Source organism: Paramisgurnus dabryanus, chromosome 1, assembly GCF_030506205.2.
Source record: "Paramisgurnus dabryanus chromosome 1, PD_genome_1.1, whole genome shotgun sequence".
Taxonomy (NCBI): Eukaryota; Metazoa; Chordata; class Actinopteri; order Cypriniformes; family Cobitidae; genus Paramisgurnus; species Paramisgurnus dabryanus.
The window spans coordinates 57,093,354-57,109,585 of record NC_133337.1 but is presented as its reverse complement, the minus strand read 5'-3'; the positions used below and the strand labels follow the sequence as shown (position 1 = coordinate 57,109,585).

Below are 16,232 nucleotides of genomic sequence, written 5' to 3'. Positions count from 1 at the left end.
GGAAAGATGCCATCTCTGGCCCTGTCCCAAATGGCGCACTTTATGTGGACTTAAATTGCACGTGCTCACTATGAGTTTGTAGGGTGTCCCACCTGTAATTTTTATGCTTTGAATTGTGCTGATCAGCGCCCCCTTTGCATCCAGGATGCGGTCTTCGGCGAAGCCCACACTGCAGCAGGCTTTGCGCACTTTACCAACCCAGAAGTCACCCAGGGAGTTCACACTTATGGGCAACTTATCATCTTATTTCCGGTGTAACGCTCAAGTCTGTCCCAAAATATGACTCCGGTGCACCATCGTGGACTCACGTTAAGGGTCTCTAAGGCAGTGGTTCTTAAACTTTTTCTGCGTGCGGCCCCCCTTGTGTACGGTGCATTCCTTCCCCAGTTTGAGAACCACTGCTCTAAGGTCTGCACAACATGATGTCATCAAAGTGTTGACTCTCAGAAAGTCCATAAGTCCGAAGTGTGCCATTTGGGACAGGGCCTCTCTAAACTTTCAAATACAGCTGCAACCTGAATGGATGCTTGCTGTTGAGTTAGGACATGCGCAGTGGTCAAGTGTGGTATTACGCCACTGTTTTAGTGCCGCCTAAAAAAATCCTGAACTAAGAAATGGTGAAAATTTGTTTACCGATATAAATTTGCAGTTCAGTACTACATAGTTTACAGTCTTTGTGGCGTGTTTCAGCAATACATTTTTTACCTTTATAATGTGTTTAGAAACAATTTTTAAGATTGACTTTACAGGGACTTTAACTGCTTTCGCCTGATGATAGATTTAGACTTCATGCTTTTTTCTAATAATACATTAATATGAATAAATAATAGTATTTTTTGTATGATTCACTTTGTACAAAATACAAATTCTTGCAAATTAGCACTACTGTAAAATATTAATTCTCGTGAAATCAGGGTGCAACAGTTTTTGCCACAGGAACGTCAAAACACATTGTTTGTCCTAAGATTTCATATTGTAAGCAATTTTAAAAATACAAGATTTTATAGAAAAGATCTTGAGGCATTGTAAATATGTTACTTATAACTCCTGTATATATTCAGATTTTTTTATTTTTTTATTTAATATATAATAATAATAATAATAATAATTTTAATTTAATATAATAATTTAATATAAGTTATATTCAGGTAATAAGCTGATGATTTATCTGGCTAGCTGTTCCTTTATAATAAATTACCAAAATTAATATTTACTCTTATCTCACGTGTTAATTTTGGACCCTGCGATTAAGATTATATAGAACGAATATAGACTGCTAGTTTATACAGTATGCCTATATAAGCCACTCACTGTTTCATACACTGTCAGAAAAAATATCAAAAATGTGGTCCCTAGCTGTCACTGGGGTGGTACCCTTTCAAAAAGTACACCTTTGTACCTAAAAATTTCATTTTAGTACCTCAGAGATGCATATTTGTACCAAAGAGTGCATATTAGTACCTCAACAATACCTATTAGTACCAAGTGTATATCTCTACCTAAATGGTACATTTTAGGACCTTTCAAAAGGGTACTACCCCAGCGACAGCTTGGGCCTATTTTTTGACCATTTATGCAGTGACATTTCTCCACCTAGCAATGCCATTCTGCCGCTCTTGTGGGGGGTAAACAAGCAGTCCAAACTCTTCTCAGTCATGTTTATGATTCACCAAACATTTATCAGGCGAAGCTATAAACTGCTTGCAAACACTGTACGCCTCTCAGCCGCCTACTGCCCAGCTGATTGTCCTCAGGCTCTTCATACATTACATGTAGCTCCTGAAGGGCAAACAGCTCCATGCACATGCTATGTTTCTAGATGGCACTTTTTCTGTGTCTCAGGAACATTCACTGACCCTGTGACTCCTGAGGAAAGACAATGTGGGGATGGCACTTCCTTCCCAGAATCCCCAGATCTCAGCCACGTGGGTACAATTTACAGATCATCCAAAATTCATTCCCATCACTGCTGTTATTAAATCATGCTTACTCTCATGCATCCACACCTCGACCTGTAGATGTCAGGAATGTACACGGAGCTTGGGAACGTGTACGTCGGGAAGAACGACAGCACTCTCCAGAGTCACTCGTCACCCAGGGCTGTCGGCATGAGCCACACCGAGAACAATACATACACGCAGTCCTATACACACAGTAACACAGGTATTCTGAGTTTTGTCTGCTTACATCTACAACAGCACTCACTTAAAAAGATTATTATTGTGTTCAATACGTGGCCAAATATGTGGACACCCTTTTCTAAAAAACAGGTTTGGGTAAATCAGCTATACATACCCATAACTAAAAGTACATGAAACTGAGTATACAGCCATGCAATTTCTTCTATATTAAAATAGACTTTTTCTAGAATTCCCTATTCTCAAAACAAGATCCATAAAGAAATTGCCTATGCACAAGCCAAAACATGAACCCCTCTAAACCTTTGAGATGAATCTGAGCTGTGACTGTCCATCACTGAGCATCTGTGCCTGACTTTACTGATGCTCCGAAAAGGGGGGCGTCTTTGTTCCCGCATTTATTTTAAAGCTGCAATACATAACATTTTCCTCTCTATCGCCATCTCTGTTTAAAACATAAAATTGCAGTTATTCGCATAGTAACGTAAGTACATCCTAAAAGTCCTTATCATATCTACGGTGTTTGTTCTGACTAAATGAAAATGTAAATGTTTCCACATAAATCAGGGTGCTGATATCTTACCTATTCAGAGGAAAAAGTCATCACTGTGACAGTATTTAATCTGTTTAGATGTAAAAAAGAACTGCTGATGTTAACTCTTGTTTTAGCCTGAGCTCTGTCGCATTCTCCGTTTTGAATGGAGGCTCTTTGCAGTTTCATTCTTTTATAAATAGATGATTCCCCGGTTGTAAGGATGTAACAAATTAACATTAAAGGGATAGTGTGGCCAAAAATGATATTAAACGCATGATTTACTCACCCCGAAGCCGTCCGAGATGCATATGTTCATCATTTTTTAGACAATGACATTTTCAGTTATTTTAGAAAATGTTTTAGATCTTTTAGTTAATCAAATGTGAAGTTACGGGGTCCACGACCTTCAAATCCAAAAAATGTGCATCCATCCTTCACAAAATAAATCCAAACGGCTCCACGATGATAAACAAAGGTCTTCTAAGGGTAATCCGCGCGGTGTTGTTGTAGAAATATCCACATTTAAAACTTTATAAACGAAAATAACTCCCATCCGGTAATGCCGCCATCTTAGTCGCGTCCGCATTCACAATCAGAGCTTTACGCAGCGTATACAGAGGTTTCTCTGCTGCTGCTCTGTGCCCCCGCCCTCCGAATTCGTCATACATCACTAAGAAAAGTGCGTACACTAGGCTAATACTGTCTCCTGAATACAGAGGAGTCTAAGATGGCAGCGCTACCGGAAGGTATTTATTTTCGCTTATAAAGTTTTAAAAGTGGATATTTCTACAACAGCACCCGGCGGATTACCCTCAGAAGACCTTTGTTTATCATCCTGGAGCCGTTTGGATTTATTTTGTGAAGGATGGATGCACATTTTTTGGACTGGAAGGTCTTGGACCCCGTAAGTTCACATTTAATTAACTGAAAGGTCTAAAACATTTTCTAAAATAACTGAAAATGTGTTTGTCTGAAAAACGATGGACATATGCATCTCGGACAGCTTGGGGGTAAGTAAATCATGGGTTTAATATCATTTTTGGCCGAACTATCCTTTTAACATGATATTACCTAGATGATTATTGCTTAAAACTTGACAGATTATGCGCTGCCATCTAGATGACAAGTTTACAATCTAAGCAATTGTTGAACAAGCTACAAACACTTCAACTGCAGTAGAGTTGACCGGTCCTCTTTCTGTTTACGGATGTGACATAATCACGCAATAATAAAAAAAATCAAGTAATATTTTCTGCGAAATCCGATCCATCCAAGAACCAAGTCCATTTTTACGCGTATGTACGTGAGGGTCGCATACAGTACGCATGTACTCTTCTGATGGCGAAAATTGCATCACACGCACTGTATGCAGACTGCCAGATTTTTGAAACCTCACGTACATTTTACACGTAGGTCATGCATGCGCGTACAGGAGAATGTAGTTTGTAGCCCAGGAGATGCGTTGCGTTTGACCGTGCATGTACGTCCGGGTACTCGTAAAAAACAGACTTTACCGTTAAATTTTTTACATTATGTACTTACTCAACAACTGATTTTTGTTTATTTAATCAAAACAATTACAGTTTTCAAAATATGTGTTTGTGGCATCATGTAAACCATGTGCATCACGTGTTTTTTTTATCAAAATAAGTGCCTGCTGCACACGCATCAAAACCGTTTATAATAAAAGAGAAACTCACGTTCACAAAATACACACAAGACACTCCCTTAACAGTAACTCTGATTATGCATGAGATTATGCGAGTATCTGGCAAACGCAAGGGTCTCTTTTATTATAAACCCTTTAGACACACAGGTTCACTCCACGCGCTGAACACATATTTTGAAATGACGATCCCACACGACGGGCTACATACATGTTGTGATGAACTTCGATGAGCATTGAGCGCCCTCGAATAAAGAAGTCACCGGCCGCCACTGAAAGGGAGTGTCAATATAAATGTAAAAAAATGAAAACATTAAAATATCAGTGGAAATTAAAGGATCAGCATGCACAAGTGGGTGTGTTGTTCAGGTGTCTGCCATGTTTGGAGATGTAGTGAACTTATCAGATATGATAATGGCTGTGCAAATTTGCTTGCTTATGTAGATATCATTTAAGATTTAACTTAGTAGCATGTCTTAAAGGGTTAATTCATATAGAAATGAGAACTATTTTCATCATTTTTTTTTACCTTTATTTAATTCCAAACTTGAATGACTTTCTTCTGAAGAATGCCAAAGAAGATATTTAAAAAAACTTTGGGAACCAATTTGACACCTATTGACTTCCATTGTATAGACATTTCTCAAAATATCATCTTTTGTGTTCCACAGAAGAAAGAGTCATATGCGGGTTTTGATCAGCATCATAAGAGTGGATACATTTTAATTTAATTTTTATGTGAACTATCCCTTCAAGTCTTTGTGTTAGGTGAAACATTGTTAGTAATATCCTTTATATTTCCTATTCACAATAATGACATTTCATCTTGCAGGGAACCGTAAATCTGGCCTCTCTCTGACTTGGACTGAATCCTTTCCAGGCCCTCAATTTGAGTCTTACCAGCAGATTGTTCGTTCTCCGGGCAGTGTCGAGTCTAATCCTTATGTTAGTTTGGACAGCCCCCCTCCCTCCCCTCTGCCTTCTGACGAGCCTCCCAGCCCTCATCCTCACCGCAGGAAGCTCTTCACCTTCTCACGTCCACCTCGCAGCCGAGATACAGACAAGTTCTTGGATGCCTTGAGCGAGCAGCTGGGTCACCGTGTCAATATCGTGGAAGACATTAAAGGAGGAGAGAACGACTATGAGGAGGTTTGTGTCCGACACACAGATAGTTTCACAAGTTAACACTTACAAATAAGTTGGATAGAGTTATTGGAATGCGTATTTGGCATGCTGTCCAAGGGGAGTGATTTTAGGCCCGAACCCAGAATACTCTTCCCCTGTTCTGGTTAAGGAAGGTGACCAGGTAAGTGTAGGGACATGGGGTGGTGAAGGGATGCTAAAACTATCAAGTAACATGGGTGAGTCGATTGCCAGTCTATATAGGTTTCCATTAATGCTGATCAGGTGGACACCTGATTGCTGATTGTTGACAGCTGGTCACAATTACAAGGTAGGTAGGTCATTTGAACGCGTTTCTCCCGAACTTTGTTAATAAAACATAATTTAGTAAGAGTAAGTTTAGGCCTGGTTACAGTGAGCCTGGATGAATTGTGATTGTAAGTCGCCTTGAATAAAATCATCAGCCAAAAACATAAACATAAATATAAATGTTTGTGTGCCATCACCAGATGAGTTTCCAAGATGAACAGGAGGTCAACATGCTTCCTCATGAACTGAGCAGTGCCAGCAGTGAAGACCACAGCAGCAGTGACGACTCCACCTCAGTCTCTTACTCATCAGGTTCTGACCACATCCCCCCTCCCCCACATAGCCCGCCCCCTCCGCCTCCTCCCCTCCAATTCACAGACCCTCCCTCGCCCATTCCCATCACCCCGGAACACCTACCCCAGCCTCCGCCAGCCTTCCAGCACCACCCCATAATAGCCCCGCCCCCACCACCGCCACGCTCCTTTCTCATCAACCGTCCCTCCATACACAAGGTCCTTACAACCAGCGAAGATCCCAGATCCCAACATACCCATCCTCGACGCTCGTCTCCTCAGCCCAGCACTCAGCTGGTTCTCCAGTTGCACCAACCAAAAGCTCATCCCATCCTGCAGTCCACCCCACACACCGCTCATCAACCTCCACAAACAAAAACGCAGCACACACACCTCCGACATCACACCCAGTCCATCTACCAGAGCCAGCAGACCTCTGCTGCCAGAACTTCCCCCAGCCAGCCCAAACAACAGAGCCATCATTCCAAACCTTCGTATGAAAGCACACTGTCGAGCAAGGTACCCCCACCACCCCCACCTCCTCTACCACCACCTTGCGATCCTCCACCTTTACCCAAACCCAGCCCGAAAGCATCTGACAACAATCACATGAGCGTGAAGAGATTACGCTGGGAGCAGGTGGAGAACTCTGAAGGAACTATCTGGGGACAGGTGAGTTAATGATGCATAACAACTACAGGGCATATGGGAAATGTGTTCAGATGTAAACATAGGTCATGTGATTCAACACTGAATGGAGATGTGTGTTTGGTAGCTGGGAGACGATCCTGATTATCATAAACTGAGTGACATGGTGAAGTATCTGGATCTGGATCTGTACTTTGGCACGCAGAGGAATTCCAGTAAGTTCTACTATTTGTACTATAACCAAACAAAGGCATTACCATTCATCTCCATTAAGGGGGCGTGTACACCAAAGCGTTTAAATGTGACAGAAACACGAGGCAGACGCTGCCAGTGTTTTTTTTACTTAAGCGCTTTGGTTGCTATAATATGTCTGTTTTGTTTATCAGTCGTTGTATGATGAGTGAAAAGTGACATTGACGAGCTGAGATTTTCACCCAGACTTGAACTTATTTTAACTATGGACGCTTAGGGGCGGAACACACCAAAGCTTTTTTATGCGGCTGAAAACGCCTGGCGGACACCGACTGGCAGCTTTATTTTAGCAGACTGCCAGCTGTCTTAAGCTGAGTGCTTGGTAGGTGTGATACTTCTGCTTTGTTCATCAGTCGTTGTACGATGCGCCAGTTGGTTGTTGTGATATTTGTCCCGCCCTTCCTCCACTATGTGAGAACTGACATTGACGAGCGCAGCTTTTCACCCAAAGTTGAATCTTATTAAACACTCTCAGCGTTCATTGCTGAGCTTGGAAAAAACGCAGAGCATCGGCTTTAAGCACAAAACAAATGCTAGCTGCTAGCCTATTTGAAAAACGATGTGCTTTTTCAAAACGATTGAAAACATGCACCAGCCCCAGGCGTAAAAGCTTTGGTGTGCACGCCCCCTTAGTGACAAACGCAGATAAAACCTGCCAACTACTTTCGTTTTTTAAAAGCATGTAATTCCATTGAAAACAATTGAAAACATACAGTGGCCGCAGGTGTAAACACATTGGTTTACATGCCCCCTAAGAGACTTTCAACTAAATTTTCAGTCAGATGCAAAAGCCGCTAAATGCTACCTCCGCTCAAAATTGAGATAATGATATTCACTGAATGCTCTTGGCACATACAAGTATTAACGCTCATCAAATACTTTCACTTTAAATCTGCTTAATCCCGGCCTCAGGCTGTTCAGAAATATCGCTTTGTTGACAGAATTTGCTAAACACCACAATGATTTTTCAGCAAGTCCTCTAAGTCCACAGGAGATGAATTGAATGAACGACAGTGCGTGTAGGTCAAGTTTTTAAGTTTCCTGGATATATTAGGATATTGACCTTTTTTTTTGCCTTTATCCCTTATTCTGTAAGGACATTGATGAGTGAATGTAGACTTTTTTAAGAAGTGGAGATTTTTGCACATACTTAGAGGGTTTTGCAGTGAAAGACAGTCAAATTTGTTAAATACCGATAAAATGACTAAAGTGACAATTTCTGACTAATAACCTTTTCAAATGTTAATTTATAGGAAAAAATGTAAGCTCTTCATATACAATATATAGCAATGTATTCATCCATATGTGCCATCATTTTGTATCATGTCATTTTGTATCATGAAAATGTATTACACAATTACCTTGTCTATTTTTGGACTTTTTCAGCTCATCTCTCATGGAGACTTGTGTATCTCCAATCCCCCGTCATTCCCATCCAGTTATTGGCTTTTCACCCTTTGTTCATTCTCATGGCCTTCCATACAGTTTATTGTCTCCACTACCGGTAACGGAAGAGCCCATGCTTACACTGTCATTAAATGTTTCAGTCTCTCTTCCAGAGCCCGCGTTCCTGCCCGAGAACTTTAAAAAGAAAGACGTGGTAGAGATTCTCTCCCATAAAAAGGCCTACAACGCCTGTGAGTATGACCGAGGTTACTTTCAAGAGGAATTATCTAGATTGAGTCAGGTTTTGTCATATGACGTAGGCACGTAGCTGTGTAGGAGAAGGTTATACAGTAGAGATGTTTTGAGCATCTGTGTGGGAATTTTCACAATGAGAGAGTTTGAGAATCTACTATTTACCATCTTTGGATACCCTGTTCAGCTATCCTCATTGCGCACCTGAAGCTGTCGCCGAATGAACTGCGAGAAATTCTCATGACCATGAGCACCGAGCGCCTGGAACCCTCGCACATCAAACAACTGCTGCTGTATGCACCCGATGACGAGGAGGTCAAACAGTTTCAACACTACGACCAAGACCCATCCAAGCTCAGTGAACCTGACCAGTTTGTCCTACAGGTACTCCTGATTTTCATGAATTTTCACAGTACAGTATTGTGCAAAAGTCTTAGGCCACCATAATATTTGTTGTTTTTTCAATAGTATAGTGACTGTACAGAGGATTAATTTCTTAGTCTCTTTTTCTTAGTCTCTTTATATAATACAGCCAACAAAAGTAAAAAACAAAACAAAAGTTAAAGTAAAAAAAATGCTGCATTTTTGTCAAATCAACATTTTTATGTTACTTTAACTTAACAAATTATTTTAAACAATTTCAAATAGTTTTTCTAACTGTGCATTCAGACCGCTACCGGCGAGAGCTTCAAAGTGGCCGGAAGTCATTCATTTTCAATGAGAGCCGGCGGCGAGCAGTGGCGCGGCGCGTCATGTACAGCGTGAGCGTCGAGGAGAGTTGAAATCAGCTCAACTTTATGGTAATGAGATATGACGCGGTTCGGCGGCAACCAATCGGAAGGCGGAAATGTTCACCGGCAACCAATCGGAAGGCGGAAAACTCCGCCTGAGAGGAGTTCAGAGAATGCATTCGAGCGTCAGAGCGTCCACTACAACTTTTCTTTAGCGTCGTTGTCAGGGCAGCCAGAGCTTTTTATTGTCTGAATGCACAGTAAGTTATGTCAGCTTACCACAGGTCAAAACTTAAAATAGTAGGTTGAATTGACTCGCAATACCAAGTTGTTTAAAGAAATGAAAGCATAATTTCTTAATCTAATCTAATGACTTTAGGACTTCAGTCTCCTCAAAAGAGTTCAACATTTCCTTAGTGTCAAGAGAGGTCACACTATATAGGCCTTTTGCCTCAAGAAAGCATTTTGTATCATAACAAAGAGAGCAAACAGAAAACTCCTAAAACAACAAAAATATTGGTGGCTTAAAGGGCACCTATTATGCAAATCCCACTTTTACAAGGTGTTTGGATACATCTGTGTTACTACTCTAGTGTGTGAAAACCACCATCCTACATCAATCAAAATCCAACCACTTCTTCTTTTTAAGTCCCATGTATAAATCAAAGCAGTCTCATTAGACATGCTGCTTTGATTTTCTTATTAATGTGAGGTCACACTGATAAAGCCCCACCCATTGCATTACCATAGTTTCTGCCCTTAGCGAGTTGTATGAAGTCCTCCATATCTGATTAGTAAGATACTATTAAATGAGATTTTGTATTCACAGGAATCAGATCTATTTTAAGTGAAAACGCTCATTATTTGTTGGTAAGGGAGTGAGTAGCTGTAGCTTATTTGCATTTAAAGGTACACACACAAAAAAGGGATATTTTGGACATGATTGGCGGGGTATTTTGAGTTGAAACTTTGCAAACTCATTCTGGGCACACCTATTATATCTTGTTAAAAGACTTTGCACAATACTGTATTTTCGGGGGGACATATGCATACACTGTCAGATGGAGCTGTACACTTTCGAAAAGTACAGCTTTGTACAAAAAGATATAAGTAAGTACATATTAGCTTAAATGTATACATATCTGTATCTGATGTACATATAAGGGCCTTTTAAAAGGGGTCATAACTTGAAAATCTGACTTTTTCCATGTTTAAGTGCTATAATTGGGTCTCCAGTGCTTCTATCAACCTAGAAAATGTGAAAAAGAACAACCCAGTAACATTGTTTTAGTAAGCCATTTTTTGCAAGCATGTGAAAAATTAGGTCGTTTAGATTTCGACTGTTTTGCGAGGAAGGTGCACTCTTGTTGATTCTGGGACAACACACTAAATGCATGGTCCCGAATACACCCATCTCTGTGTTATTATTGAAACAACAGATTTTGTGTTACTTTTAACAGAACTTTTGTTTTATTTTAACACAAAATCAACACAAATTTACACATAATCATTTAAATTTGCACAAAGATGTGTAAAAAATGTACACATCCTTTCTAAGAGTGTAGCAAGGCAAATTACAATAATACCACCCCTTAATCTGCTGTAAACAGTACAACCACGGCACTGCCTTTTAGTGCAGAGAGAAAGAGAGAGAGAAAAAAAAAATTGACAGCACAATTGACTTTCAATTGCAACAAACCACCATCATTGCGATCAGTCTTTGATTATAGGTAAAAAATGTGAGCACTGAATGTCTGCTTCGTTGATATTGTGTAATACTGTGTTATTATGTTAATTTTAATCATGTATTGTTTAATTATTGTAAAGCCCACTAGGGACTGACTGAAACATATTTTCAAACATTCCTATTAAAATAAACATAAATATATAGTGTTTGCATTTCATCAGCTCATTTGCATTTTAAACTGCACATTTTTGCTTGGACCTACAAAATGGGAATTTTAAGGTTAAAAAATAAATATAATAAAAGATCTGTGCTGTATTTTAAGCTAAAACTTATTTGACATCTTCTAAAAATCTTATAATATGACCCCTTTAATACTTCCCCAGTGGTAGCTTGGGTGCATATTTTTACCATTTTGTCTAACAGTGTATAAAGGGTTCTCATTGGTGTGGTCTACAGATGCTACATGTACCGGAGTATAAGACCAGACTCAGGAGTCTTCTCTTCAAGACCACTGTCCAGGAGAAAACAGAAGAAATGAGAGCTGCTTATGAGTGCATCTACAAAGCCTCTTTAGAGCTCAAAAACAGCAAGAGGCTGGCCAAGATCCTGGAGGTAAAACTATATAATTATGCATACATTAGATTTTTCTTATAATTAAAAATAAGTGGGAATGAAATGTTTTGTATCTTCATTTTGTTACTTTTTTCAGTTTGTTTTAGCTATGGGAAATTATCTGAATAATGGTCAGCCAAAAACGAGTAAAACAACGGGGTTCAAAATAAATTTTCTTACCGAGGTATGTTTACATCCATTGCAGACGAAATGCCCTTTTCTACAGTGCTAGAATAATGTAATTATTGGTCATATTGAGTTACATTAATCGTAATCATGAATCATTTCATCTTTCACAGCTAAACACAACAAAAACAGTTGATGGAAAGTCAACCTTCCTCCACATTCTTGCCAAATCACTATGCCAACATTTCCCAGAACTCCTCAGCTTCGCCATGGACCTCGTAACAGTGCCACAAGCTGCCAAAGGTAAGTCTCTTTGGATAACTATATCATAAGAGCAGTCACATAATTTTTTTGAAGACAGATATATAACCACAAAACAGTCATGAGGGTCCATATTTTCTCATAAAGTTGAAAAAATAAGTTTTCATTGATTTATGGTTTGTTAGGACAATATTTGATACAACTATTTGATAATCTGGAATCTGAGGGTGTAAAAAATTACCTTTAAAGTTGTCCATAGCAACATGTCACATATTACTAATAATAAATAAATGTTTTATATATTTATTGTAGGAAAGTGACAAAATATCTTTACTTTATATCCTAATGCTCTTTGGCATAATTTTTTTGACCCATATTACGTATTGTTGACTTATGACTGGTGTTGTGGTCCACGGTCACATATATGTTAACAACTTTTTACTGTACATACAGTTAATCAGAGGACCATTACTGCTGATCTCAGTGACCTTCACTCCACCATCCAAGAAATAAGAACTGCCTGTTTAAAAATCCCAGCAACTGCAGAGGACCATTTTGCGACAGTTATGAGTGTATCCACCAACAGAGCTATATATACAGTATATAATATATTGTATTACCTGTATTCAATACTTGTTTTTTGTCTAGGCTAAACTCTCATAATGAAATTATGATATTAGAAGCATCAACATTTGATTTTAATCATTGATTTCACAGGCCATTCTTAGTCAATATTAAAGATATCAAGGTTATATTTTCACAGATTGATCTTTATATTATGTAGGATCATAGACTGGGTCACAATTTGCAAAAACATAGATTTAATGAACCTAAATTTTTCATAGTTCTTCTTACAGTTCACCTTTAGTACATGACTTTACAATTTGTTGTGAAAATATTTACGATAAACTTCAGTAGCCATGCACTGCTCCTTGACCTTCATATTAGAGCTTTCTAGAGAACTGTCATCCATCTGTGCAGTCACTGGACTCCCTGCAGCAAAGAGCTATGGATGAGTTTAATAAGGTGGCATCTTACTTTGGAGAAGACAGTAAGGCCACAAGCACTGAAGGCTTTTTTGGAATCTTTGCCGAATTTATCTCCAAATTTGAGGTGAGTTGCAAAAATCCTTAAAGGAATATTCCATTTTCTTAAAAGAAAAATCCAGATAATTTACTCACCACCATGTCATCCAAAATGTTGATGTCTTTCTTTGTTCAGTCGAGAAGAAATTATGATTTTTGAGGAAAACATTGCAGGATTTTTCTCATTTTAATGGACTTTAATAGAGCCCAACATTTAATACTTAACTCAACACTTAACAGTTTTTTTCAACGGAGTTTCAAAGGACTCTAAACGATCCCAAACGAGGCATAAGGGTCTTCTCGTTTAAATCCGGTCGTGATGCGCCAACGTGACCCCACGCAATATGTCATGTCGTCAAGAGGTCACAGAGGACGAACGCAAAACTCCGCCCCAGTGTTTACAAGTGTTGAGAAAGAGGACCGTTCCTACACTGTTGTATGTCAACTGATACTAATTAATGTCTTTGTGTCAGTTTATTGTTTACAATGGTCCGCAAATGTGCGTTTTATATATGTAACACGTGACCTTCCTACGTCACTACGTATTTACGTTAGGTCGCGCTGGACCGGATTTAAACGAGAAGTTGTGCTTTAAAAGTGTATATTTGTTATTTTTCTTCGTTTTGCTAGATAAGACCCTTATGCCTCGTTTGGGATCATTTAGAGTCCTTTGAAACTCCGTTGAAAAAAACTGTTAAGTGTTGAGTTAAGTATTAAATGTTGGGCTCTATTAAAGTCCATTAAAATGAGAAAAATCTTGCAATGTTTTCCTCAAAAAACATAATTTCTTCTCGACTGAACAAAGAAAGACATCAACATTTTGGATGACATGGTGGTGAGTAAATTATCTGGATTTTTCTTTTAAGAAAATGGAATATTCCTTTAACATTTAAAGGGGACATATCATGAAAATCTGACTTTTTTCATGTTTAAGTGCTATAATTGGGTCCCCAGTTCTTCTATCAACCTAGAAAATGTGAAAAAGAACAAGCCAGTAATGTAGTTCTGGTAAACCATTCTCTGCAAGCGCGTAAAAAATTGCTCATTAAAATGTGGCTCCCCTTATGATGTCAGATGGGGATAATGCCGCCCCTTAATCTGCACTATCCAACCACAGCACTGCCATTTAGTGCAGAGATCAACTCATTTGCATTTAAAAGGACACACCCAAAAACAACAAAGTTTTGCTCACACCTACAAAGTGGCAATTTTAACATCCTATAATAAATGATCTATATGGTATTTTAAGGCGAAAACTTCACATATGTACTCTTAGATTTATTTGACATCTTAAATTTGTATCATTTTTTTTATCAATGTTTGATCATTATTATTTTTATATAGATAACATGAGGTATGTTTACTGTGTTTCTGTTTCACAGAGAGCACTCAATGAAATACAGGGAACAGAAAACCCTAGAAGCCCTCGGATAGCCTCACCGCTGGCATGGTAAAACCAGGTTTCTATAACCAATACTGCCCATGTGCCAAATTAAAGAAAACTTGATAGCGTGAAGGGAAACGGACTTAGATGGATTTAAAAATATATTTAGAATAAAGATTATATATATACATTATATATAAAAAAGTATTTTAAAGGGACACTTCACCCAAAAATAAAAATTCTATCATCATTTACTCACCCACAAGTTCCATACCTGTATCATTTCTTCTAGTCTGTCTGGTTAGTGGCTAAACTGATCTCTAAAACAAATACTTTGGCAAAAATAAAATGTTTTGGTTTGCTAAAGACGAGGGGAGACGCCAAGCACTGATCACAACTGTGTGGAGAGGTTTGGCATCCAGACCAAATTTCAAGGACCTGGAGCTAACATTGTATACATTAATTTTACACAGTAACTGATAGTTGATATGTGTTAGATATATGAACGAAGGTAATTGACTCATTTATTCCCATTGTTATCAGAAATAAACTACTGTAAAAGGAATCTTTTGTTATTGATTCTAAGTGAAAATCTACCAGATGTTGTGTTTGGTCCGTTTGTTTATGTTGTTGCTGCTGAAACCGTATGTAGAAGTCTATGGTGCCCCAGATCTGCTTAGTTACAAATATCAAAATATCTTCATTTGTGGAACAAAGAAATTAATACAGGCATGGAACAACGTGAGGTTAAGTAAATAACGACCAAATTTTCATTTTTGGGTGTCCCTTTAATTTAATTTAACTATCCCTTTAATATAGCTTATTTATTGTAGAGTTTTGAGAATATAACAGAAAGATATATACATATATATATATATATATATATAATGGTATTTTTGATGGTTTATTTTAGTATTATTGTTCAGGAATGATCTATTAGGCTCTGCTGGTAAACAAACATTGGCCAGAGGAACTTTATAACTGCACAAACAAGGTGAATGTATGTTAAACTATCTCATCCTCATGCCAAATGTATTTAAAGTAAAAAACAACAACAAACATGTTACTTCACAGTATTTTTTCATTGAACACACCCTAGTACCTAGGACAAGAAAACTGCATCCTTTATTTGTGTTTTTTCTCATTCAGAACTCATTAATGGACTATTGGTTACACCTCGCATGAGTATCATGAAATTGGTTGTCAACTGTGATTTATCTCGCTATGGGGATTTTAAGTTGTTCTGAATGTCACATTGTTAAATGGCAGGATGACAGATGTTAAATCCTCTTGTTGTGTACGGGTTAACATGATTACAGGTATGTAGCTTGTCTGACCTTTAGGTTTGCTATTCATGCATTTCTTTCTGTCTCTGTTCTTAACAAATGCATGAATTTTTCTTATTGCCCGTCTTTGTGTCAAAACAACATTTATGTGAATTTTTCTGAACCTCCATGATTTATAAATAGATATCAAAGACATCTTTGAGGAGAACTTTTAAATTTACATTTGCATGTAGCAGAATGTTCTGTTTTAATTGTTTATGTATCCTTTTGTTATATTATACTGCAGTTGTACCAAATTAATTAGCTGTTATTTAATATATTTGCGTACAATTTGTTGGCGTCCTAGCCTAGCGTTTTCCTGAGCGGTCCTATATTGGCTTCAGTATTAATGGGCCACATATTGCTGCATTTCAATGAGATGTCTAATTTGTTTTGCCTGAATAAACAAGCTTTTGCGAA

At 38.3% G+C, this 16,232-nt stretch overlaps 1 protein-coding gene across 4 annotated transcripts in view; it reads left to right on the top strand.

Moving 5' to 3' along the window:
• The window catches only part of grid2ipb (glutamate receptor, ionotropic, delta 2 (Grid2) interacting protein, b), a 43,395-nt gene extending 27,163 nt beyond the window's left edge, over nucleotides 1-16,232 (top strand). For 2 of the 4 annotated variants that reach the window (XM_065242508.2, XM_065242512.1), the window contains 13 exons: nucleotides 1,843-1,925; nucleotides 2,019-2,163; nucleotides 5,172-5,488; nucleotides 5,971-6,735; nucleotides 6,839-6,926; nucleotides 8,511-8,600; nucleotides 8,789-8,985; nucleotides 11,476-11,631; nucleotides 11,729-11,815; nucleotides 11,931-12,060; nucleotides 12,472-12,590; nucleotides 12,967-13,131; nucleotides 14,486-16,232. In XM_065242508.2, coding sequence (XP_065098580.1) covers nucleotides 1,843-1,925; nucleotides 2,019-2,163; nucleotides 5,172-5,488; nucleotides 5,971-6,735; nucleotides 6,839-6,926; nucleotides 8,511-8,600; nucleotides 8,789-8,985; nucleotides 11,476-11,631; nucleotides 11,729-11,815; nucleotides 11,931-12,060; nucleotides 12,472-12,590; nucleotides 12,967-13,131; nucleotides 14,486-14,557 — 2,414 coding nt within the window. In that variant the 3' untranslated portion in view covers nucleotides 14,558-16,232. The remainder of the gene's footprint in view (nucleotides 1-1,842; nucleotides 1,926-2,018; nucleotides 2,164-5,171; nucleotides 5,489-5,970; nucleotides 6,736-6,838; nucleotides 6,927-8,510; nucleotides 8,601-8,788; nucleotides 8,986-11,475; nucleotides 11,632-11,728; nucleotides 11,816-11,930; nucleotides 12,061-12,471; nucleotides 12,591-12,966; nucleotides 13,132-14,485) is intronic. The other 2 variants (XM_065242509.2, XM_065242511.2) reach the window with 2 other exon arrangements.